The sequence below is a fragment of the Anabrus simplex genome, chromosome 1, assembly GCF_040414725.1.
Source record: "Anabrus simplex isolate iqAnaSimp1 chromosome 1, ASM4041472v1, whole genome shotgun sequence".
NCBI classification, from domain to species: Eukaryota; Metazoa; Arthropoda; class Insecta; order Orthoptera; family Tettigoniidae; genus Anabrus; species Anabrus simplex.
The window spans coordinates 100,358,293-100,384,643 of record NC_090265.1 but is presented as its reverse complement, the minus strand read 5'-3'; the positions used below and the strand labels follow the sequence as shown (position 1 = coordinate 100,384,643).

The 26,351-nt window shown below is 40.7% G+C and overlaps 1 protein-coding gene across 1 annotated transcript in view; it reads left to right on the top strand.

The window, feature by feature from the left end:
* LOC136862114 (LHFPL tetraspan subfamily member 6 protein-like) overlaps positions 1–20,707 on the top strand; it is a 128,898-nt gene extending 108,191 nt beyond the window's left edge. The window contains exons 4-5 of the mRNA XM_067138863.2: positions 5,490–5,588; positions 20,538–20,707. Of these exons, the coding sequence (XP_066994964.1) occupies positions 5,490–5,588; positions 20,538–20,656 (218 nt within the window). The 3' untranslated portion in view covers positions 20,657–20,707. The remainder of the gene's footprint in view (positions 1–5,489; positions 5,589–20,537) is intronic.
* Positions 20,708–26,351: the final 5,644 nt, after the last annotated feature.

The following is a 26,351-nucleotide window of genomic DNA, read 5'->3' as shown; positions in this document are numbered from 1 at the left end:
GAGATTTATAGAGCAATTTATGGCTTCATGGATGGAGAAATGACTTCTGATTGAACCCATCCCTGTATTTATTAAGACAACACTTGCAGAGCAGATTCAACGTTTTATGTTATATGCGATTTTGTACCTATAAATTGGTAGGAATCAAGTGGCTGCTGGACTATAGGACAACACTATTTGCATTTGTTTGTTTTAAGACCGACATTATTGAACGACATTGACAGCTGGGTGTACTCAGGATATCAGTTTTAACAAGTTAGAATATACTGACATGGACATAGCGAGAATTATTGCTGGTACGGGCAGGTGGGAACAATGCCAGGAGGGTACTCAAAATAAGGAGATAAAGGCTAAGTTGGAAATATATTTGATGTGAAGACATACGTATCAAGCGGCTTCCGTAGTGGAGTCATGTGAGTCGAATGGCGGGAAATAAGTTACCTACGAGAATAATCGACAGGGCATTGAAGAGTAAGAGAAGTAGAGGAAGAACAACGATTTAATTATAAGAATGTCGGAACTAAACGAGGGGCACAGTACATTTTGTTATGTGTTCTTTCAAGTTACAGAACAGAAAATATAATATTTGCGAAATATTTTTATGTCACGTAATAGTTTAAAATTGAACAGTGACTCTTCATTTCTCACTCAATTACGCCTAAAATACTGCGACAATCAGGCTGAAATTGGGTATGGATATCCCTTGTATATCCAGATAAAATGTTCGACTCGTTGGCTGAACCATCAGCGTACTGGCCTTCGGTTCAGAGGGTCCCGGGTTCGACTCCCGGCCGGGTCGGGGATTTTAACCTTAATTGGTTAATTCCAATGGCACGGGAGCTGGGTGTATGTGTTGTCTTCATCATCATTTCATCCTCATCACGACACGCAGGTCACCTACGGCTGTCAAATAGAAAGACCTGCACCTGGCGAGCCGAACCCGTCCTGGGATATCCCGGCACTAAAAGCCATACGACATTTCATTTCATTTCAGTTAAAATAAAATATTCTAATTTTTAGATAGCCGGGCTGAGTGTCTCAGACGGTTAAGGCGCTGGCCTTCTAACCCCAACTTGGCAGGTTCGATCCTGGCTCAGTCCGGTGGTATTTGAAGGTGCTCAAATACGACAGCCTCGTGTCGGTAGATTTACTGGCACGTAAAAGAACTCCTGCGGGACTAAATTCCGGCACCTCGGCGTCTCCGAAGACCTTAAAAAGTAGTTAGTGGGACGTAAAACAATTAACATTGTTATTATTAATTTTTTAGATAATTAACGTTTCCTAAACGTCGGTCGTTAATACAGCCACTTGCTGAACTTGTGCGTGGTTTAGACGTTAATAAACCAAACAATAGGCAAATGATGATGCGCGTTGATTAATTGAGCATAACATCTAGGTCATCGGCTCCTCATGATACACGCTGAAACGAAATGTAACAGTGTATTTTTAAAGAAGAATAAATGATTATGAATTTACATCAGTGGATCTAAATCGATTCCTTGGCTGAAGGGTCAGCATTGGGGCCTTCGGTTCAGAGGGACCTAGGTCTAACTACCGGCCGGATGGGGGATTTTAACCTCATTTGATTAATTCTTGTGGCTTGGGGACTGGGTGTTTTGGTTTGTCCCAACACCCCCCAGTTCATATTCATACAACACACCACGTTACCAACTAACACGAAACACGCATTAATGGTTACATCCCTGTTCATAGGGCTGGCGTCAGGATGGGCATCCGTCCATAAAACAGGGCTGAATCCACAATTGCAACACAGTTCGCACCCGCAATCCCATAGGTGAGGGAAGAGTCGTAGAAGAAGTGGATCTAAATCGCAGTGCATTAGTTCCTTAAAAAATTATTTTAAAGTAGATTAAACTGTACTTAAATGGAATAAGGGATTGCCACTAAAATGAAATAATCGTTTCATTCAAATCAAAAGTTTGAAAATTGAATTTAAAATAGAGAAATAAAATGGGCAAATAATCAGTCCTATCACCAAATTAAGCCCATAATGTGTAATTAAATTTCAGTTTTATACTGAATTGGCCATAAAGTACAAATTTTCTTTGTAAGTAATTGTTCTGTAGGAAATTCGGCATTTGTGTGCTAAGGCGAGAATGCCACAGTACCCGTCGGACGCGCAATGTTTGCCTACGTATGTGTATGGTCGTTGGAAGGTCCTGCTTACACATTCTTGACACCAGAGAATGGGAAGATTGTTTCATAAAAATTACACGGCAAGGAAGGGTAATAATTGCATGTCAGTTACACCGCCAATTATCGGTCCGTCAATCACATGCATGTTTAAAACGAACACCTCTCTATATGAACATGAAATGACGCCTGTCCGTCTCTCTACCATACAAAGTGACATCACGTTTAAACCACTGGACAGAAATACATGAAATTTTGCATGAACTTCCCCAGAGGGAACCATCACAAGACTATCTACGTTCAATTTCAAAATATTGAACCTGTTCTTTTGTGAAATTGCTATAAAAATTTGCATAACGATTTCAAAAAGACGTTTTAGGAACTATAATTATACTCGTTCAATAATAACATTACACGCATTGACACAGTTAGTTGAAGTATGCTCCGCCTCTCCTGCTGCTAATCTTCTTCGCTAGATGGCTGTACTGCTGCAATTGTGCAAATCTAACCTGTCAAGGACGGGTAAAGCAGTTATTTTCTTATTGATAAGTAAGGCTATCAAACACATATTATGTTCAGTCAGGTACAAGTAAATATAAATCAATCAATACTGATCTGAATTTAGGGCAGTCGCCCAGGTGGCAGATTCCCTATCTGTTGTTTTCCTAGCTTTTCTTAAATGATTTCAATGACATTGGAAATTTATTGACGATCTTCTTGGTAGGTTATTCCAATACATATCTCCCTTCCTATAAATGAAGATTTGCCCCAATTTGTCCTCATGAATTCCAACATTACCTTCATATTTTCATCTTTCCTACATTTAAAGACGCCACTCAAACTTATTCGTCTACTAATGTCATTCCACACCATTTCTCCGCTGACAGCTCGGAACATACAACTTAGTCGAGCAGCTCGTCTTTTTTCTCCCAGTTCTTCCCAGCCCAAACTTTGCAAATATTTTTGTAATGCCACACTTTTGTCGGAAATCGCCCAGAACAAATCGAGCTAGTTTTTTCTGGATTTTTTCCAGTTCTTGAATCATGTAATCCTGGTGAGGGTCCAATACACTGGAACCATACTCTAGTTGGGGTCTTACCAGAGACTTATATGCCCTCTCCTTTACATCCTTACTACAACCCCTAAACACCCTCATAACCATGTGCAGAGATCTGTATCCTTTATCTGCAATCCCATTTATGTGATTATCCCAATGAAGACCTTCCTTATATTAACACCTAGATACTTACAATGATCCCCAAAAGAAACTTTATCAACGCAGTAATTAAAACAGAGAGGACTTTTTTCCTATTTGTGAAACTCACAACCTGACTTTTAACCCCATTTATCATCATACCATTCCCTACTGTCCATCTCACAACATCCCTTTCCTGCAGCGTCATTTTAACATAAAAAATGCAGTCACTTTTTCCCCAGTAATCGCTATAAAACGGCGGAAATGCAGAGTGAATCGCGGCCTACAAGTGGCCATGGCTGGTTTGTGGTCCGACAGCTCTGCGCTCCGACCGGCCAACCGAGCAGAGGAGGGGCTCTACGCCTCTGTATTCGGGAGACGGAGAGGGGTTGGCCCCACCGTCAGCTGTCCTGAGAATAATTTTCCGTGCTTTTCCAGTCGCCCGTACTTACGCGATTGCTGGGACAGTTTCAAGTATATGCCACGGCTACCTTCTCCGATACAAATAACCTAGCCTGAGAGGCGGCGTCACCGTTTAGGTGACCCGCCTCCACCTTCAGGAGAGAAATTAAAACTTGTTCAGATGATAGAGACAGAGTCAGGTTGTGAGTTTCATGAATAGGAAAAGTCCTCTCAGCTTTAATTACTACGTTGATGGAGTTAAAGTTCTTTATGAGTACCACAGTATATACCTCGTTGTTAATATAAGGAAATATCTTCATTGGGGTAATCACATGAATGGGTTTGTAAATAAAGGGTACAGATCTCTGCATATGGTTATGAGGGTGTTTAGGAGTTGTAGTAAGGATGTAAAGAAGAGGGCATACAAGTCTCTGGTAAGACCCCAACTAGAGTATGGTTCCCGTGTTATGGGACCCCCACCAGGATTACTTGATTCAAGAACTGGAAAAATCCAAAGAAAAGCAGGTCATTTGTTCTGGGTGATTAAAGAGTAGCGTTACAAAAATGTTGCAAAGTTTGGGCTGGGAAGACTTGGGAGGAAGAAGACGAGCTGCTCGACTAAGTGGTATGTTCCGAGCTGTCAGCGGAGAGATGGCGTGCAATGTCATCAGTATACGAATAAGTTTGAGTGGCGTCTTTAAAAGTAGGAAAGATCACAATATGAAGACAAAGCTGGAATTCAAGAGGACAAATTGGGGCAAATATTCGTTTATGGAAGGAGAGTTAGGGATTGGAATAACTTACCTAAGAAGATGTTCAATAAATTTCCAGATTCTTTGAAATCATTTAGGAAAATGCTAGGAAAACAAGAGGTAGGGAATCTGCCACCTGGGCGACTGCCCTAAATTCAGGTCAGATTGATTGATTGATTGATTGATTGATTGATGTGCAGAGCAATGCAATTTATCGGTTCAAAGAGGAATTTACAAATGGGTAGAACATTACCTGTTTGACTGTGAAAAGGATCGTAACTCTGTAGCGCAAACGGTAAAATGTGTTCTTGACCTGGCATGCCTCCATTAGTGAGAGATAATGAAATTGAACCATCCTTCCGACATAATGGATTGCAATTTATCATCCTGTACCATTTGCATTCAGTAAGTCCTCTTGTAGGCCCCTTGTTCTTTAATGATCCCTGGAGTATCCTTCATGGAACGCGTTTGAGCCTTTAAGTGCTATTCATAGCATTCAAATTGTTTACCTAAAATTCATATGACTGCTGTCAGGTTATTCTTTGCTTACTGTTTTTGCTAAATTTAATTCCGTAGTAAGTTCCTTCAGTCTCTCCTTACACACACATTACTTACAGCATACCGACAATGAAAATATACTAAAATATGGTTTGTTTAATTATTGCTACCCACAAAATGTCTAATTTGTTATAAGGTAGATAATCTGTTCAAAGAAATAACTTAGTTCAATATTTGAATTAACGTAAAACTTTACCATAACCCAGAATCAGAGATATATTCAATCATAGAATGAAAATTATTTACAGAAAATATTACGTCACTACTGTGCGCACAAACAAATAAAAACACACACATGAACTACAGAACACAATAAAGTACTTGTGTATTGCATTACAAATAATATTTAATGAAGATTTCTCGAAGCTATTATGTGAATAGACATGCCACATTCGACATCAAGTAGAAATTACCTTTTTCTTTTCTAGCATTGCTGGTGTGCAGTGGGGCAGCCGTTTATCCCGTCGGATGGGATAATCGGGAAGTGCGTGAATCCTGTGGGAACTCATCCAACGTTTATAGACTAGGTACGTATTATTACACATGACTTGTATACTTAAGTGTTACCACAGCATTGAAATATCACATCGTGCAAAGCACCCCGTTCAGAGGCAAACATTTCCGTTGCTGTCTTAAACTATGTAGCATGGGGAAAATCCTTCTAAAAGTAGAGGTAAATGGCACCAAGGTTAGAGTATTCAGTAAACAAAAAGAAAATAAATGAATAGTTGAGAACGTGGAGTTAAGAAAGCATAAAATATTTGTATTACTAGCCTAGGTAAGAGAAATGTACTCATCTTTTCATTACAAGGAATCAAAGTGAAATAAATATAGAAGGTAATGTGTTCGCTCTTCAGTAGTATAATTGGATGGTTCGGCCGCCACCGCCACCTCCGGCTCTCGGGAGAGGCCTCCACCTCCCGCGGGAAATTTGAATTTTGGCGGGAAATTTGAATTTTGGCGGGAGATTTGAATTTGTAAACAAAGCCACGTGCTTTTTGACAGCTGTCATCGACAACAACGCATCGCTAACCTCAGTACTGCCATATTGACGGGCCTAAACCTCACTAGTGCCAACTTAACCTCACTAGCGTGAGGTAAACAAAGCCACGTGTTTTTTGACAGCCACGTGCTTTTTGACAGATTTGTAAACAAAGCCACGTGCTTTTTGACAGACAACAACGCATCGCAAACCTCAGTACTGCTATCTTGATGGACCTAAACCTTAGTGGTACCAACTTAACCTCACTAGCGCGAGGTAAACAAAGCCACGTGCTTTTTGACAGCCACGTGCTGTTTTGACAGCTGTCATCCGCCATCTTTAAACCACAAAGCACTGTGCTGCCCTCTATATCGCAGTAGCTGCAAAATTCGTCACCTGTCATCGACAGTGCTGCCATCTTGACGGGTCTAAACCTTAGTGCTACCAACTTAACCTAACTAGCGCGAGGTAAACAAAGCCACGTGCAGCTGTCATCTGCCATCTTTAATCCAGAGAGCATCGTGCAGCCCTCTTTAGCTACTTACCTTTGAAATGTAGTACGTCATCCGCCATCTTGCATCGCAAACCTCAGTGCTGCACTCTATGTAGTGGTGGCAAATTCCACATGCTCTTGTTTGGAAACAAAGCCACGTGCAGCTGTCATCCGCCATCTTTGAGCACCGTGCTGCCCTCTTTAGCTACTTACCTTTGAAATGTAGTACGTCATCCGCCATCTTGCATCGCAAACCTCAGTGCTGCACTCTATGTAGTGGCGGCAAATTCCACGTGCTCTTGTTTGGAAACAAAGCTACGTGCAGCTGTCATCCGCCATCTTTGAGCACCGTGCTGCCCTCTTTAGCTACTTACCTTTGAAATGTGGTACGTCACAGCTGTCATCCGCCATCTTGCATCGCAAACCTCAGTGCTGCCTGGTGGCGGCAAATTCCACGTGCTCTTGTTTGGAAACAAACCTATGCGCTTTTTTGTCAGCTATCATCCGCCATCTTTGAGCACCGTGCTGCCCTCTATGTGGTGGTGGTAAATTCTACACGCTTTACAAACCCATGTGCTTTTCTGACAGCTGTCAACCGCCAGAGAGCACCGTGCTGCCCTCTTTATGCCGGTGGCAAATTCTACATGCTTTTTGACAGCTGTCACCCGCAAGAGAGCACCGTGCTGCCATCTTTAGCTAGATACCTGTGGTGGCGGTAAATTCCACGTGCTCTTGTTTAGTAAACAAAGCTACGTGCTTTTTTGACAGCTGTCATCCGCTATCTTTAATCAATAGAGCACTGTGCTGCGGGTAATTTCATCAGCTGTCATCCGCCATCTTTAATCTACACAACACCATGCTGCTCTCTGTAGTAGCGGGCAATTTGAAAAGTTCTGTTAGCTATCATCCGCCATCTTTAATCAAGAGAGCACCGTGCTGCCATCTATGTGGTGGCGGCAAATTCCACGTGCTCTTGTTTAGTAAACAAAGCCACGTGCAGCTGTCATCCGCCATCTTTGAGCACCGTGCTGCGGGCAATTTCGTCAGCTGTCATCCGCCATCTTTAATCTACAGAACACCGTGCTGCCCTCTGTAGTAGCGGGAAATTTGAAAAGTTCTGTTAGCTATCATCCGCCATCTTCGAGCGCCGTGCTGCCCTCTATGTGGTGGCGGCAAATTCCACGTGCTTTACAAACTCACGTGCTTTTTTGACAGCTACCATCCGCCCTGCTCTCTGTAGTAGCGGGTAATTTGAAAAGTTCTGTTAGCTGTCATCCGCCATCTTTGAGCGCCGAGCTGCCCGGTGGCGGTAAATTCCACGTGCTTTACAAACTCACGCGCAGCTGTCATCCACCATCTTACATCGCAAACCTCAGTGCTACACTCTATGTGGTGGCGGATAATTTAAAAAAGAAAAATTCTACATCAGTCCTCTCTCGACGCTAATTGCACAAGATGGTGGCTATACATGACTCCTTAAAGGTGCTTATGCGAGATGATCGCTATACATAGACGCCCTTGGGATGCTTGCGCAAGATGGCGGTTATACATGGCTCCTTATGAGGGATGCTTGCGCGAGATGGTGGTTGCTCTTATGAGGCGGCTTAAGGATCCTTGGCTAGAGCCTCCCTAAGGATGCTTGCGCAAGATGGCGCATGCAAGATGGTGGCTATACATAGCTCCTTATGAGACAGCCAGTACAACATGTGATCAGAACATTGATTGATGTGTTCAGAACACAAAATAAGTAGAATCGAACACTGTACTCGATACAACATGTGATTAAAACATTGTTTGGTGTGTTCAGAACACTAATCGAACGCTGTACAACATGTTAGGGGATACCTTTGTTTAGATTGAAACATAACAAGACTAGAATTGAACACTGCACATTGATTGATGTGTTCAGAACACAAAATAAGTAGAATCGAACACTGTACTCGATACAACATGTGATTAAAACATTGTTTGGTGTGTTCAGATCACTAAACAAGTAGAATCGAACGCTGTACAACATGTTAGGGGATACCTTTGTTTAGATTGAAACATAACAAGACTAGAATTGAACACTGCACTCGATGTCGTTACATGTGATCAGAACAATGATTGATGTGTTCAGATCACTAAACAAGTAGAATCGAACGCTGTACAACATGTTAGGGGATACCTTTGTTTAGATTGAAGCATAGCAAGCCTAGAATCGAACACTGTAAGAACATTGTTTGATGTGTTCAGTACAACTTCAATGATTTACCTAGTGTAAAACACACACACTGTGCACATATCGCATAGCTATCTCGCCTATCACGAAAATAAAAAAAAAAAACACACTGTGCACATATCGCATAGCTAACACTTCAAATGATTTGCTTAGTACGAAAATTAAAAAATCTATACCGCGTAGCTAACTCGTTCATCGCACTGCTATTTGATGTGTTCAGTACAACTTCAATGATTTACCTAGTGTAAAACACACACACTGTGCACATATCGCATAGCTATCTCGCCTATCACGAAAATAAAAAAAACACACTGTGCACATATCGCATAGCTAACACTTCAAATGATTTGCTTAGTACGAAAATTAAAAAAAATCTATACCGCGTAGCTAACTCGTTCATCGCACTGCTATTTGATGTGTTCAGTACAACTTCAATGATTTACCTAGTGTAAAACACACACACTGTGCACATATCGCATAGCTATCTCGCCTATCACGAAAATAAAAAAAAAACACTGTGCACATATCGCATAGCTAACACTTCAAATGATTTGCTTAGTACGAAAATTAAAAAAAAATCTATACCGCGTAGCTAACTCGTTCATCGCACTGCTATTTGATGTGTTCAGTACAACTTCAATGATTTACCTAGTGTAAAACACACACACTGTGCACATATCGCATAGCTATCTCGCCTATCACGAAAATAAAAAAAACACACTGTGCACATATCGCATAGCTAACACTTCAAATGATTTGCTTAGTACGAAAAGTAAAAAAAAAAATCTATACCGCGTAGCTACCTCGTTCATCGCACTGCTATTTGATGTGTTCAGTACAACTTCAATGATTTACCTAGTGTAAAACACACACACTGTGCACATATCGCATAGCTATCTCGCCTATCACGAAAATCAAAAAAAAAAACACACCGTGCACATATCGCATAGCTAACACTTCAAATGATTTGCTTAGTACGAAAATTAAAAAAAATCTATACCGCGTAGCTAACTCGTTCATCGCACTGCTATTTGATGTGTTCAGTACAACTTCAATGATTTACCAAGTGTAAAACACACACACTGTGCACATATCGCATAGCTATCTCGCCTATCACGAAAATCAAAAAAAAAACACTGTGCACATATCGCATAGCTAACACTTCAAATGATTTGCTTAGTACGAAAATTTAAAAAAAATCTATACCGCGTAGCTAACTCGTTCATCGCACTGCTCAGACGCTTAGTAATTGTGAATACACTCATACGAAAATCGCTGATTCTGAACGACATTCTTTTTAACCCCCTTCAATCTCTTTATTTGTAATTCATTTAAGAGTTTTATGCAATATGACTTGGATTTAGTACCTACAAATGAATCGATAATATTCCCAGCACATTCATCTTTCATTTTACCTAGAACCTTTTTGTTCACTAGCGGTAGATGATATTGATTATCTGCAGGATAGTTACTCGTATCAAACCTACCCAAGTCAGGCTTTATATCATTGTAATAGTCATCAGTTTTGATTTGATAAATAAACGAATCGGTATCTGTGTAGAGCAATTGCGCATTATGCGCGTACTTCTTCATCATATAATCGTAATGGAATTCATACATGAGTGTTTTAGCCAATTCAAGTACTGTGAAGCCGACGTAGGTAGGTTTGTCATACTTAACCTTGACACGATTCATCTGTATAATAACTAAATTCTCGTGTATGATGGTGCAGCTGTGGAAATTTGGTTTACTTATTAAATAGTTAGCACCATACCTTTTCTTAATATTATCCCAGTTTGTAATCAATTTTACATCAACGCGTTTGTCAACATTCTCCATAGTCTTACCAAACACACTATTATTCATGAGCTTGTAGAAATCTTTTTCAAACTCGTTAACCGCATTCGTTCTTAAATTATTGTTCAGATCGATATATGGCTTTAGCCACGGTGACTGATTAAATTCTAGTACGCGATGAATTTTGGATAACTTCAAACCATGCTGCAAACACTGTTTTAAATTTCGGTAATGAATGATATACTTAGATTTATCGCATAAATTAGCAATGAGCATTTTCGTCGTTGATGCAATGTACGGGGACTTCATATTTTCAGGGCAGAACGGTAGGTCATTATGAGAAGTGTGTAACTCTTTCGGATACTGTAAGTCAACTTCGAGGAAATAACCTTTATCAGCTTCATCGCCTAGGGCGTGTAGCTGTAAAGCATCAATTTCGCACTGCGTCAGCCAGCGGAAACCACTCACCGGTAGATGCTGACTCATCGCCCACCCATACTGATTATTAGCATCCAGATAAACGATATACCGAGATTCCTGACTGGTATCGAAACTCGGCATGTACTTATTATTAGCACTCGAATACCGGCCGCTACACTGACTCAGACCGCCTCGAATGGATGCTTTTATAAAGTGCACCATATCGATATCCGTTAGCAGCTCCAAATTCACACGCGTGTATTTTAACATCGCGTCCCAACTTAACCCAGGTGCAGTAAAATACTGACATGGGTCAAGGCTGTAGGTGTTCATGCAAACACAGCAAAAATTTTCAAAAACATCAGCTAACAAAAGTACATCTGTCTTTAAATATAAATCGGAGTATTCACCCAGCGTTTGAATGTGGAACTGCTCCCAGATATGTTGTGCATGTAAATAGTCATCATCACTAATATCTGCTGAATTCAGCGAGCTGTAAAAGGATTGTTTCGATGGTAAGGCACGTTCTTCGAGGCGGTCTAAGCAGTCGAGATATTCGTAACAAAAAACACCCTTACGCCGAAGTAAATTAAACTGCGCTTCTTCGGGGAAAACGCGTCGAATTTCCGTAAATTGGTCAGGCTGTAAATGACTAGAAAGTTTATCGAGGCTACTCGCCATAAAGCGAAACGAGTCAAGGAATCTCAGTTTTATAGAATGCTCAGCATCTACTTTTACAGGCTTTGCAAACGCAATGTACCGCTCTTTATTCTGAGGGATTATATCTACTTTTTCATCCGAAGCTCCAAATTGTGAAATGATGAAATGAGAGTCGTAACCAGATAAGTTATGAAAAATTACAGGGATGAATTTAGGAACTCTATACTTAAGATTACAGCTATAATGAGCGGCACATCTGTAGAAACCAGTTAAATGATCATGATCAAAAACTTTAGGGTCATTTTCGGAAAATTCCCCATCACAAATGCTACACTTTGTAGCACGTTCATGATCATTTAACTGAATTTCGGTGAGTGGCTTCATAGGAATATTACTATTCAGAATACGACCGAGACGAACTGCATCACTTTCAAGTCTTTCTAAAAATACTTTAGCAGCATCATGTCCTCGATACAGCTCTAACTTGTTAAGCGTACTATCGTAACTACACTTGATGTAATACGCGAAGCTATACGGGACATGCATGTGCGTAGTATTAGTGAAAGAGTTGTCAGGATTAGGTGAGCATGTGTTGCATGGCGTGAGGATGGCTTCAAAGTCTGCATAAATCACGAACGGTACCCACATCTGCTTGTGAAAATTTGTAAATTTTAAAACATTATTACCTGTAGTAGGTATCTCTGTACGTACATGATTGCAGTCATTCTTGGAATGCTTCGTTAACTGATCTTCATTTCTGAAATACTGCAAGCATCCATCACATAGCCACTTTTTGTTACACCTGTTTGACAACTGACTGCCAACAAGTCTACTCAGATTTTTAATCCAGCAAAAGTGGCTATTCTCACTGTTTTCAATATAGAGTAAATTAACGTGAGTACTCTTCTTATGACATGTATAATACAGAGGACCTACTACAGACTTTTTCTCTACACCATACACATTGATACTAATGTTATTTAGTTCCTCAAAGCGCTTAATATCCTTTAACTGTACGGGAAATTCTATACTATCGAAATTTAGCTGCGTTGAATAGTGTGGATAGGATGATGTTCTCTTAGCTACGTCTGATTTCGCAGGATTTAAAGCCGACATCACCGCCCATGCGAAACATGCTTCGTCATTGTTTTGGATGTTTACAACAGCTTCTTTTCGCTGAATCCATGTCGGCAGCTCGATGTACGATGAACCTCGCATGGGATTGTACTTATTGATGTTAACTTCTAGATACATTATCTCAACTAAAGCCCACCCTGATTCCTTTTCCTGAAATTCCTCGCTCTTAGTTGAAATAATGTTAGAGACATCCCTAAGTACATCACCAAAATTAGTCGACTCACTTATGACAAAATTCTTCGTATTAAATGATTTAATGTCCGTTATTTCGGATTCATCCGTGCTTTTAATGTACAAGGCGAAAAGTTCAAAATTAACTTTAAATAAACTATGATTGGACAAAGATTTAGCAAGAAGCTGTTGTACATCCGGTTGAACGCAATTTAAAAAGTTTGAAGTGCTCTGAAACTTTTGACTGGTGCGAATTCGGTAACTAGCAATCCTACTTTTAAATGCTGTATTAATTTCCTCGATGTTTGCGTTACTACCACTTCTACACGCATTATTTTTATGCGCATTACTCCGTAAGTGTCCCTGAAAATGCGAAGATGGTACATCAGTGTTACAGTGCTCGCAGTGAATAGTTTGAAGTTCATTTTTCCTAGGTTTTTTACTACTAGTACTTTCTACAGCTACATCAGTAGCTGCACGCTTTTTCCCTACTACTACCTGAGGGCAAGTAGATATTTGATGTACCTCTGCTAAGTGAGCCTGGTATTGCTCTACATTAGCGAAGTACAGCCCGCAAACATCACATAAAGCAGATGTTATGCTAGGGTGTTTTGCTTTTATATGACGTGCGAGGTTATCCTGTCTTATGAACGTTGCCTTACACTGTTCGCAGGGGAACATAGTTGGGTTATAGTCGCAAGCAGATAGCTGATGATGTTTTGTTTTTACATGGCGTGCAAGGTTGTCACGTCTTGTGAACATTGCCTTACACAGCTCGCATGGGAACATAGTGTCTTCTCTTTCTTCGAATAAAGTGTTTAGGCGAACAGCGTATGCAACAAGTTCTGAAAAGAGAACAACCAATAGAGATTAGCCTAAAGTTGCGATGTTCAACCTATAGAGGTTGGACATGGCTGTGAGTTAGGCCTATAGCATGAGGATTGATGAGAACGACTAAAGTTACGATGTTCGGAAGAAACCAAGTTTCAACCTGTTGAGGACAGACATAGCTACGTGTGCGTGTTTGAAATTATACCACGTCTATAGTATGTTGATTAAAGAGAACAACTATTTATCAATAGACTAAAGTTACGATGTTCGGAAGAAACCAACTTTCAACCTGTTGAGGGCAGACATAGCTATGTGTGCGTGTTTGAAATTATACTACGTCTATAGTATGTAGATTAAAGAGAACAACTATTTATCAATAGACTAAAGTTACGATGTTCGGAAGAAACCAAGTTTAAGCCTGTTGAGGACGGACATAGCTATGTACGCACCTCGTCTATAGTATGTAGATTAAAGAGAACAACTATTTATCAATAGACTAAAGTTACGATGTTCGGAAGAAACCAAGTTTCAGCCCGTTGAGGGCAGACATAGCTATGTACGCACCACGTCTATAGTATGTTGATTAAAGAGAACAACTATTTATGATTAGCTTAAAGTTACGGAAGAAACCAAGTTTCAGCCTGCTGAGGTCAGACATAGCTATGCGTGCGTGTTTGAAATTATAAGATTAACCTCTTCTATGACATGCAGATTAAAGAAAATAACTATTTGTCAATAGACTAAAGTTACGATGTTCGGAAGAAACCAAGTTTCAACCCGTTGAGGTCAGACATAGCTATGTGTGCGTGTTTGAAATTATACCACGTCTATAGCGTGAGGATTAAAGAGAACAACTATTTATCAATAGACTAAAGTTACGATGTTCGGAAGAAACCAAGTTTAAGCCTGTTGAGGATGGACATAGCTATGTACGCACCTCGTCTATAGTATGTAGATTAAAGAGAACAACTATTTATCAATAGACTAAAGTTACGATGTTCGGAAGAAACCAAGTTTCAACCCGTTGAGGGCAGACATAGCTATGTGTACGTGTTTGAAATTATACCACGTCTATAGTATGTTGATTAAAGAGAACAACTATTTATGATTAGCTTAAAGTTACGATGTTCGGAAGAAACCAAGTTTCAGCCTGCTGAGGTCAGACATAGCTATGCGTGCGTGTTTGAAATTATAAGATTAACCTCTTCTATGACATGCAGATTAAAGAAAATAACTATTTGTCAATAGACTAAAGTTACGATGTTCGGAAGAAACCAAGTTTCAACCCGTTGAGGTCAAACATAGCTATGTGTGCGTGTTTGAAATTATACCACGTCTATAGCGTGAGGATTAAAGAGAACAACTATTTATGATTAGCTTAAAGTTACGATGTTCGGAAGAAACCAAGTTTAAGCCTGTTGAGGACGGACATAGCTATGTACGCACCTCGTCTATAGTATGTAGATTAAAGAGAACAACTATTTATCAATAGACTAAAGTTACGATGTTCGGAAGAAACCAAGTTTCAGCCCGTTGAGGGCAGACATAGCTATGTGTACGTGTTTCAAATTATACCACGTCTATAGTATGTTGATTAAAGAGAACAACTATTTATGATTAGCTTAAAGTTACGGAAGAAACCAAGTTTCAGCCTGTTGAGGGCAGACATAGCTATGTACGCACCCCGCGTGAGGATTAAAGAGAACAACTATTTATCAATAGACTAAAGTTACGATGTTTTAGAAGAAACCAAGTTTCAACGAATAGAGGTCAGACATACCTTAAAATATTCGCGCTGCAAACTGTTACTCGGATGTATAAAATGCGTGCGTTCAAGCCTGAAACTCGAATGATAATATTCTGGTCGTACCTAAAAAAAGAAGAAACATATATGAATGTAGTGTAGGGTACATCATCTAACCTAATTATCTTTACAACTCAAAGTTCGAAAACATACCTTTAAAAAAAATGCACGTGCTGCAGGCTGTTACTGGGATGAATAAAATTGTTGCGTACTTTCGAACGGTACCTAAAAAAAGAACAAACATATATGAATGTAGATGTCTAGCGTAGAAGTTGCTTTGCAAATAAAAAAAAAGGTAATTAACAGTTCTACCTTACCTTAAGATAAAGGCTGAAGAATAATATTCACTGCAGACGGGAGATGTGTACGTGATAAACGCATACAGAGAACTGTGAGCACTTCGCGCAGACTGCTGCGGCTAAATATTCTGCTTGTTACCAAGCGGATATGATAATCGCTGAGCTGACAACTGCGGTACAGTCGGAACGAATGCAAACAAGAGCTCCTACCTGCAGGCTGACGTATTCAAACCTCCTGTTGATACCGAGGTGTCAGAATTTAAGAGTTCGATCCTTGGAAAGTTAGCGTGTGATCCTCGACTTCTCGAGGGTACATCCGCGGTATTCCTTACCTGTAGGTATTGAGCTAAAGCTAGATCATGTAATGACGATCGCGCAGGCCCCTCGCCTAGCATTTACGGCTGCCAGTTCGAACCCGCTATCTTCCGAAGTAGCGAGAATGATTGAAGAGTGTTTGAGGGTGATTCATTTGTTGGATGGAGGCGTTAAGCTGCCTTCTTCGGTAGGAGTAGGCTATGTCGGGATATCGATTTAAAATCCTAGTCAGGAAGGGCAGCCGGTCGTATAAAACTATGGTGTGAGGCGGGGTGTGCAAAAAAAAGCTAGCAATAAGTAAGGGCTGTTGATGGGGACGTTAAACCTTGTGCAGACTCCTTCGAAAATGATTTTTTTGAGTACAAGAGTGTTGATGCTGATTCATTTGTCGGATGGAGGCAATAAGCCTTGTGCAGGCTTCTTCAGTCGAGTAGGCTATGTATCGGTACCGGGATATCTAGTTATAAAACCCGCTACAACAAATTTATCACGTATACTGCGATTTAAAATCCTAGTCAGGAAGGGCAGCCGGTCGTATGGTGTGAGGCGGGGTGTGCAAAAAAGCTAGCAATAAGTAAGGGCTGTTGATGGGGACGTTAAACCTTGTGCAGACTCCTTCGAAAATGATTTTTTGAGTACAAGACTTGACAGTGATTCATTTGTCGGATGGAGGCAATAAGCCTTGTGCAGGCTTCTTCTAGTCGGGAGTAGGCTATGTATCGGTACCGGGATATCTAGTTATAAAACCCGCTACAACAAATTTATCACGTATACTGCGATTTAAAATCCTAGTCAGGAAGGGCAGCCGGACGTATGGTGTGAGGCGGGGTGTGCAAAAAAGCCAGCATTAAGTAAGGGCTGTTGATAGGAGGCGTTAAACCATGTGCAAGCTCCTTCACCAGGAGAAGCCTACATACCGGTACCGTGCAGGTTCTTTCGATAGGAGTAGGCACTGTGTGTGTTTTAACCTCTCCGTACAATCATGATAGTTTACGTTAGGAACTTACATAGGCTAAATGCTACACATTCCGTGGCAGAGCCAGGAATCGAACTCGGACCTCCGAGGGTAGCAGCTAACTACTGCACTACAGAGGTGGACTATTTCAGAATATTTTACAACCTTAATTAGTACTGTGTTTTAAGAGCTTGAATAGTACTCACATAATAAGACGTTCGCGAGTTACAAGCCGCTTATCAGTGTCCTCGCTCAAGGTCGAGGCGGAAGATACGTATACAATTTCAGCTAACACATGCATTCCACACAACTCGCTCAGAATGACTGTGCCGATACTTCGAGGACTGTAGAACGAATCTATAGCCTACAGTATGCATGCCTCTCACCCGGTAGTCTCGGGTTCGATTCTCTTGGGGATAAAAATGTGTTTAAACCACATGAATGTGTTGAGTTGTCCTTCCTGATGCAAAACTAGCAGTATCTAACCTCATAGTTTTACGACCGGTTGCCCTTCCTGACAACTCGGATTAAGAATCTGTTTTACAACGTCTAACACGGGGAATCGGGGATTTACAGCTAGATGCACTTCTTAGATTTTAAATCACGAACTATTGTTTTACGGCCGGATGTCCTTCCTGACTAAGATTTTAAATCGCAAGAATTTGTTTTTAAGACTAGTCGCCCTCCCTGATGCAAAACTAGCAGTATCTAAGCTCTTGGTTGCCCTTCCTGACAACTCGGATTAAGAATCTGTCGAGAATCGGGGATTTACAGCTAGCTTAGATTTTAAATCACGAACTAACAAGAGCACGTGGAATTTACCGCCACCGGGGCAGCACTGTTCTCTCTGGATTAAAAGCTTTGTTTCTAAACAAGAGCACGTGGAATTTGCCGTCACCGGGGCAGCACGGTGATTAAAGATGGTGGATGACAGCTCTGTCAGAAAAGCACATAGGTTTGTAAAGCATTTAGAATTTGTCGCCACCACATAGAATGTAGCACGGTGATTAAAGATGGCGGATGACAGCTGCACATGGCTTTGTTTCCACGTGGAATTTGCTGTCACCGGGGCAGCACGGTGATTAAAGATGGCGGATGACAGCTGCACATGGCTTTGTTTCCACGTGGAATATGCCGTCACCACATAGAGGGCAGCACTGTTCTCTCTGGATTAAAGATGGCGGATGACAGCTGTCAAAAAAGCACGTGAGTATGCTTTCAAACAAGAGCACGTGGAATTTGCCGCCACCACATAGAGGACAGCACTGTTCTCTCTGGATTAAAGATGGCGGATGACAGCTGTCAAAAAAGCACGTGAGTATGTTTTCAAACAAGAGCACGTGGAATTTTTCAATTTGCCGCCACCACATTTCAAAGGTAAGTAGCTAAAGAGGGCAGCACTGTGCTCTATAGATTAAAGATGGCAGATGACAGCTGTCAAAAAAGCACGTGAGTATGTTTTCAAACAAGAGCACGTGGAATTTACCGCCACCACATAGAGGGCAGCACTGTTCTCTCTGGATTAAAGATGGCGGATGACAGCTGTCAAAAAAGCACGTGAGTATGTTTTCAAACAAGAGCACGTGGAATTTGCCGCCACCACATAGAGGGCAGCACTGTTCTCTCTGGATTAAAGATGGCGGATGACAGCTGTCAAAAAAAGCACGTGAGTATGTTTTCAAACAAGAGCACGTGGAATTTGCCGCCACCACATAGAGGGCAGCACTGTTCTCTCTGGATTAAAGATGGCGGATGACAGCTGTCAAAAAAAGCACGTGAGTATGTTTTCAAACAAGAGCACGTGGAATTTGCCGCCACCACATAGAGGGCAGCACTGTTCTCTCTGGATTAAAGATGGCTGCATGTCGAAAAGCATTTTTTCAAATTATCCGCCACCACATTTCAAAGGTAAGTAGCTAAAGAGGGCAGCACTGTGCTCAAAGATGGCAGATGACAGCTATCAAAAAAGCACGTGGCTGTCAAAAAGCATGTGGATTTGTTTATCTCGAGCTAGTGAGGTTAAGTTGGTACCACTAAGGTTTATTCCCGTCAAGATGGCAGTACTGAGGTTTGCGATGCGTTGTTGTCTGTCAAAAAGCACGTGGCTTTGTTTACAAATCTGTCAAAAGCACGTGGCTGTCAAAAAGCACGTGGCTTTGTTTACCTCGCGCTAGTGAGGTTAAGTTGGTACCACTAAGGTTTAGGCCCGTCAAGATGGCAGTACTGAGGTTAGCGATGCGTTGTTGTCTGTCAAAAAGCACGTGGCTGTCAAAAAACACGTGGGTTTGTTTACCTCATGCTAGTTAGGTTAAGTTGGCACTAGTGAGGTTTAGGCCCGTCAAGATGGCAGTACTGAGGTTAGCGATGCGTTGTTGTCGATGACAGCTGTCAAAAAGCACGTGGCTTTGTTTACAAATTCAAATCTCCCGCCAAAATTCAAATTTCCCGCCAAAATTCAAATTTCCCGCGGGAGGAGGAGGCCTCTCCCGAGAGCCGGAGGAGGAGGAGGCCGCCGAACCATCCAATTATACTACTCTCTTCTGCCTTTAACCTCCGATGCACAGATATATTAAATTCCACTTTATTGAATATTCTATCCTAATACGAATGCCATCCAGAAATTTAAGTTTCCGTGTTTAAGAAAAGGACAACATGGTTAAATGAAAACCTTTATTGCTACTCGATACAGCAATGTTGGAGCTATTTTGCGACATAACCACCACCAGAATTGAGACACTTGTCATATCGTGGGATCAACTTTTGTATACCGGCGTCGAAGAACTCTGCCAGCTTGGAAAGAAGCCAGCGTGTGCTATTCGTCTTCAGCTCTTCGTCCGTGTGAAAATGCTGACAGTAGGACAGAGATTTCTTGAGGTGCAAGAAAAGATGAAAATCACTGGGAGCAAGACCAGGACTGTACGGTGGATGATCGAGCACCTCCAAGACGAGCTCCTACAGAACAGTTGCTGAGTGCCGAAACCATGTGCGACAGTATTGCCATGGTCCAGCTCTTAGCATTCCGCGCTGCTTGTTTTGAAAGGCCCATCGCACTTTCCGTGGAAACTTTACCACAGACCGAACCTCGCAGTTGGTGCGAGAAGGAATACGAGCCGGCATTTCGAGTCACTGCTGCTGCGCTGCTGACACCAGGCGGAACTTCTCCGGCCGATGCATGAATGCTACGTCGTACATCTGTCACACATACTCATATTTCCCGGTTATATAAGTTTACTTCACAAGAAAAGAAATAGGGAAACTTAAATTCTGGATGGTCTACGTATATTTGTTTCGAAAGATGGCGAGGCGACCAAATCCTAGGTAAAACTCCGTCCATTGCAGCTGATATAATATACAATAGATTCTCTGATAAATATTTCTCTCTTCATTACAGGAAGTTGCCGGTTATCGTGGTCTGTGTATCTTCTGGGCTGTGCAGTTGGTCTCCTTCTGCTCTGTTTTGGCCTGAGCTTCTGCGCTTCTAGAGAAAAGCCTGGCTCGTTCCGTATATGAGTGTACAGTGCCGGCATGCTGTCAAGCAGCGTGTGAGACGGGGCGAGGCGATCATTGGACAGTCCTCCAATTCCGTTCGAAAACGTTCCTACCTATTTACTGTACTCAAAGCGTAGGAGGAAGAATAAAAGTGGTCAGCCCAAGAACTATGTGAACACATGCTCTCTAGTATAATGCTGTTTCAGAGCAATCGCGAAGTATATAAACAGGATATTACATGTCATCCAAAGACACTGAACAATACTCGTCGTTATGAATGTCAAACGTGTCTGAAGGATTCCTGAATGGGTGCTTAAAATGATGACTATTAAACATTTTTATAAAATGAAAAAGATGTAGACGTGTCCAGAAGAGTTTAGTTCCTATTAGAAAAATTTGTAATCAGAATTTCTGTATATTGATATTGCTCATGCGAGCTGCTATATCATTGCCGTAAATTCCAATATTTATATATATTGTGTCAGTCCTCACTTAACTGAAATATATTTCTACAAGTAGAGTATCCACTTAGATCAGATGAGTGAAGAATGTTCTTTCTAAAATTCGAAAAAATGACTAAATACACACTTTGGAAGCAGTTCTAGATTCTAAAATGTACTACAACCTACGAATCATTTTCCCTCATATGGCAAAGCTTAAAATACTGAGTATTTATTATGAAATCTTTAAAGAAAATATAATATGAAAATATGTGGATCTTCACGGTCAAACTAAATAATAAATTGGTTATCTTTATTCTCAAATGTTGTTGTCTTCTTTCTCCTTCATTTATGTTACTCCCCTCCATGATCATTGTTTCGGTAATGAGGGATTTATGTAGTCCATATTGTGCCTTTTTCACATTTGCATAACGGGTGCAATATATATATGAATTCCTACAAACAAAATATCAAACAACACCATTCGGCGCACATTTTAATCTTCGACAATTTTTTCTGGTTTAAATTCAATGGGAAAGCACATTTACAAGTTTTTCATCTTATATTTCGTAGAATGACTCCAGTATCAGCGTCAGCAGTTTCCATCAATCGAGATGCTCATATGACGAAGTATATTTTTCATATGTATGATATGAAATCAACAACGCTATATCGTCGGCTTACTTCTAAAACCTCGTAAGTTACAATGCTCCTCCTACCCATTATATTCCCTAAGACTGGTCACGCCTCCCAGTCAGATATTTATATGCAGTCCATAAGAACCTTTATCGTAGTGTTCATTTTCCTGTGCTAGCGTGTAAAGGAAAATGGACCTTATCATACCGTATTGCAGGGATGTTGTTTTAATGGTGAATTTAAGCACTCCTACAGTTTAATGTATTTAAGGTTCATTTTCCTTTACACACCAGCATAGGAAAATGAACACAACGAAAATTGTTCTGATGGACTGTACATCCATATGTGGCTGGGAGGCGTGACCAGTCTTAAGGAATAAAATGGATAGGAAGTGCATTGGGAGATACGAGGTTTTAGAAGTAAGCAATCGATATCTTCCGTCATAATGATGTCTAGATAAGATAATAAAGAATATTACCTACTTGTTTCAAATATTTGAAGATATTTCGATCGTATTTGCATTTCACTCATGTTGCAAGCGTTTCAACAAACTCTCAAATCCTCACTTGAAAATAATGAAAAAAAATCCTTTCAATTATGTACTTCTAAATGAGTGGTCCCTCATGCAGATTTCATAAATTTCTCAAAGTTATTCCCGATGCAACAGAAATAGCTGCCATGGCACATGCACAAGCGTTTAGACAAGCAAATATTTATGTGTGATGCATGCCTGCAGATTTGAAAAGAAATTGTGTCCGTAACATCCAAAATAACAGACGTCATGCAGAACATGTTTCTATCTATGGCTGTTCATTCTATTTCAACATAAAAATCTGCACCAACCACAACGAACTCATATTCTGAGTGTTATCATCAATTCAATTCACTCCATTTCAAAATGCCTGAAGTGTACTAATTTGAACACTTACCAATGAGAAAGTCGCAATTCATGGTTTACTAAAGGACATTTTCATCTAAATGTCGTGTTCGATTTTCATTTAGTTTCTATTCCAACAAACTATTCATTTGAAATGTTTCTGGCATCTTACTGAACAATACTTCAAACCAATTACGTATTTGCTTCTGTAAATTTAATATTCTGTACATATTCTCCAAAGTATCTTCAAAAATATGAAACGACAAAATTACAAGTATGGTGCTCTTTGGATCCATTAATAGAAATGTAGTTGGTTACCTGGAATTCATGAAATATGTTAAGTAAAATTTGATCGAAGTTTTAGTATTACAACTGCTTCAAACTGATTCGGGTGATACAGGTATGAAAATTCATCTCACTTACACTTACAGAGAACTTCAGTTGAAAAAAAGATCACTTTCCAGCTCAACCTGTCTGAAGAAGAGCCACTAAACAGTAACCACACATTGACTTCAAGCGTTATTTTCAAGACAGTAACGTTTTATACATATTTTAAACAATAATGCACCTTACTTTAAGAAGGTTGCCCCATAGAATCCTATTAACAGACCACAGTTCCGCGCCTTTGACTACGTGATATCGGTAAAGAAATTTCTCATACTGTATGTACACCGCGTGACCTGTTGTACAACAACATTACTACATGGGATTAAAATGTATCTGTGTTTGTAATCCTGATAGTAGAAGGCAGTAGATCTGCATAAAACGTAAATCGTTGGTTTGTCATGATTGGTTTGAATAAATGATGAAGTTGTGTGCTAGGTAGAATTTTAAAGATATTCACTTACAATTGATTCCAAACGACTGAGCAGTTGAGCACCAATGATGCAAAAGGGTAAAAGTACCAGAAAAATGTTTCCGAGTAAATGCCAATAATAGCATTCCGAAGCACAAATAGCACTTCCAGCCTTGTCTACCAAAGGTGATCAGGAATTAGTGATAACCTACGGCCTTTGAAGTTCAAGTATACTACATCCAATACATTTCATATAATTACATATAGGACTAATTACTCAACAATAATGAGCTTCTATAAATTACATTTATTTAATTAAGTGGCTCAGAAATGAGAAAATACATGAGTGATAGCACACTGATTCATTTTTCTATTTTAAATTTCGTGTGGCTATTTCTAGCCGAGTGCAGACCATCCGATGAGGGTGGGCGGCATCTGCCATGTGTAGGTAACTGCGTGTTATTGTGGTGTAGGATAGTGTTGTGTGTGGTTTGTGAGTTGCAGGGATGTTGGGGACAGCAGAAACACCTAGCCCCCGAGCCATTGGAATTAACCAATGAAGGTTAAAATCCCCGACCCGTCCGGGAATCGAACCCGAGACCCTCTGAACCGAAGGCAAGTACGCTGTCCATTCGGCCAACGAGTCGGACACTGATTCAATGGATAGCACAGAAGAAATGCAGCGCGAGACGCTGGCACATTCTCCATTCCACACCAAACTCAGCTGGGCCCATTGGACTGCGGCTCTACCTGTCCAACTTTCCACCAAATATAGTAACGACCTCAGGCACATGCACAAGTTGTTACCATATGCGGCATGGCTAATACATCCTCTTATCACAAAAAAAAAAAAAAAAACCCGCATCTTTCATATTAATAATTTTAACCCATCCATCTTGGTCCTCAAATGATGAATGATATACTATGACTTTTTCATGAATCGGATTTACAAGATTTTTGGACACACCACCTTACCTTATCAATATGACAATATTTCAGGAAAGTGACTAAATTGCCAAAACGAAAAAAGGCAGTGATCGGCAAAATAGAATTGCTGCCAAATACAGTTTACATTCCGGCTTATTTCCTTTATTAGAATCCCAGTGTCGATAGTACCGGGAGAATTGCCCATGCGGTTAGGGGCGCGCAGCTGTGAGTTTGCATTCGGGAGATAGTGGGTTCGAGCCCCACTGTCGGAAAACCTGAAGAGTGTTTTCAGTGGGTTCCGATTCTCACACCAGGCAAATGCTGGGGCTGTACCTTAATTAAGGCCACGACCGCTTCCTTTCCGCTACTAGGCATTTCCTATCCCATCGTCGCAATAAGGCCTCACTGTGTCGGTGCAACGTAAAGCCAATTCAAAAGAAAGTGTCGAAAGTGTCTATATAAAGTTCCCCATTCGCAAATCAAGGAATTGGTATTCGAAAAAAAATATTTTGTCTGAGGGAATGATTATATTCTTTGTAATGTATGATAATAATAATAATAATAATAATAATAATAATAATAATAATAATAATAATAATAATAATAATAATAAAATAATAATAATAATAATAAAATAATAATAATATTATTAATGACTAAATGTTAGAGCCTCCGTGGCTCAGACGGCAGCGCGTCGTCCTTTCACCGCTGGATACCGTGGTTCAAATCCCGGTCATCCCATGTGAGATTTGTGCTGGACAAAGCGGAGGCGGGACAGGTTTTTCTCCGGGTACTCCGGTTTTCCCTGTCATCTTTCATTCCAGCAACACTCTCCATTCTCATTTCGTAGCATCTATCATTCATTAATATATCACTTTGGGAGTGGCGATCCCATCGTAATAATAGCCTATATATGATTCATTCATTACATCCCTGACCCGATCAATGACTGGGAAACAGGTTGTAGATTTTCATTTTCAATGACTAAATATTAATATTATTATTATTATATTGTTATTCTGTTAAATAAAGTACTCGTTATCATCATTATCATCATCATCATCTGTTTACCTTCCAGGGTCGGCTTTTCCCTCGGACACAGCGCGGGATCCCACCTCTACGGCCTCAAGGACAGTGTCCTGGAGCTTCAGACTCTTGGTCAGGGATACAAGTGGGGAGAATGACCAGTACCTCGCCCAGGCGGCCTCACCTGCTATGATGAGCAGGGGCCTTGTGGAGGGATGGGAAGATTGGAAGGGATAGGCAAGGAAGAGGGAAGGAAGCGGCCGTGGCCTTAAGTTAGGTACCATCCCGGCATTCGCCTGGAGGAGAAGTGGGAAACCACGGAAAACCACTTCCAGGATGGCTGAGGTGGGAATCGAATCCACCTCTACTCAGTTGACCTCCCGAGGCTGAGTGGACCCCGTTCCAGCCCTCATACCACTTTTCAAATTTCGTGGCAGAGCCGGGAATCGAACCCGGGCCTCCGGGGGTGGCAGCTAATCACGCTAACCTTTACACCACAGAGGCGGATTAGTACTCGTTATACAAAATTATATTCCCATTCACTCTAGTGATTAATTTATTTTACTAGTTTCTAGTTTCCTAGGTACATCATTCACTTCCAAAGAGAGAGCATTATCCTAACACACGAATGGTAAACTCAAAGGGATTCAAGTAAAGGGAGTGAATACATCAGGCAACAGGATATGCTGGATACTTCTCTAAGGAACCACTCAACGATGTTAGCAAGTAACAATATTATATATTAAACGTGAAGATACTTTTCCGTGGATTATCATTTTCACACCAGGGAAATGCTGGGGCTGTGCCTTAATTAAGGCCACGGCTGCTGCCTTCCACCTCCAAGCCCTTTCCTACTCCATCGTCATAAAACCTATCTATGTCGGTGCTACGCAAAGCAACTTTTAAACAAAAACATTAAAACAACAGCAAAAATCACGTCAAGCCCCTTTTATTTGCCTTTTGTAATATTTTGGCTACTATAAATTTAATTGTGAAATATAATATCTACGATCT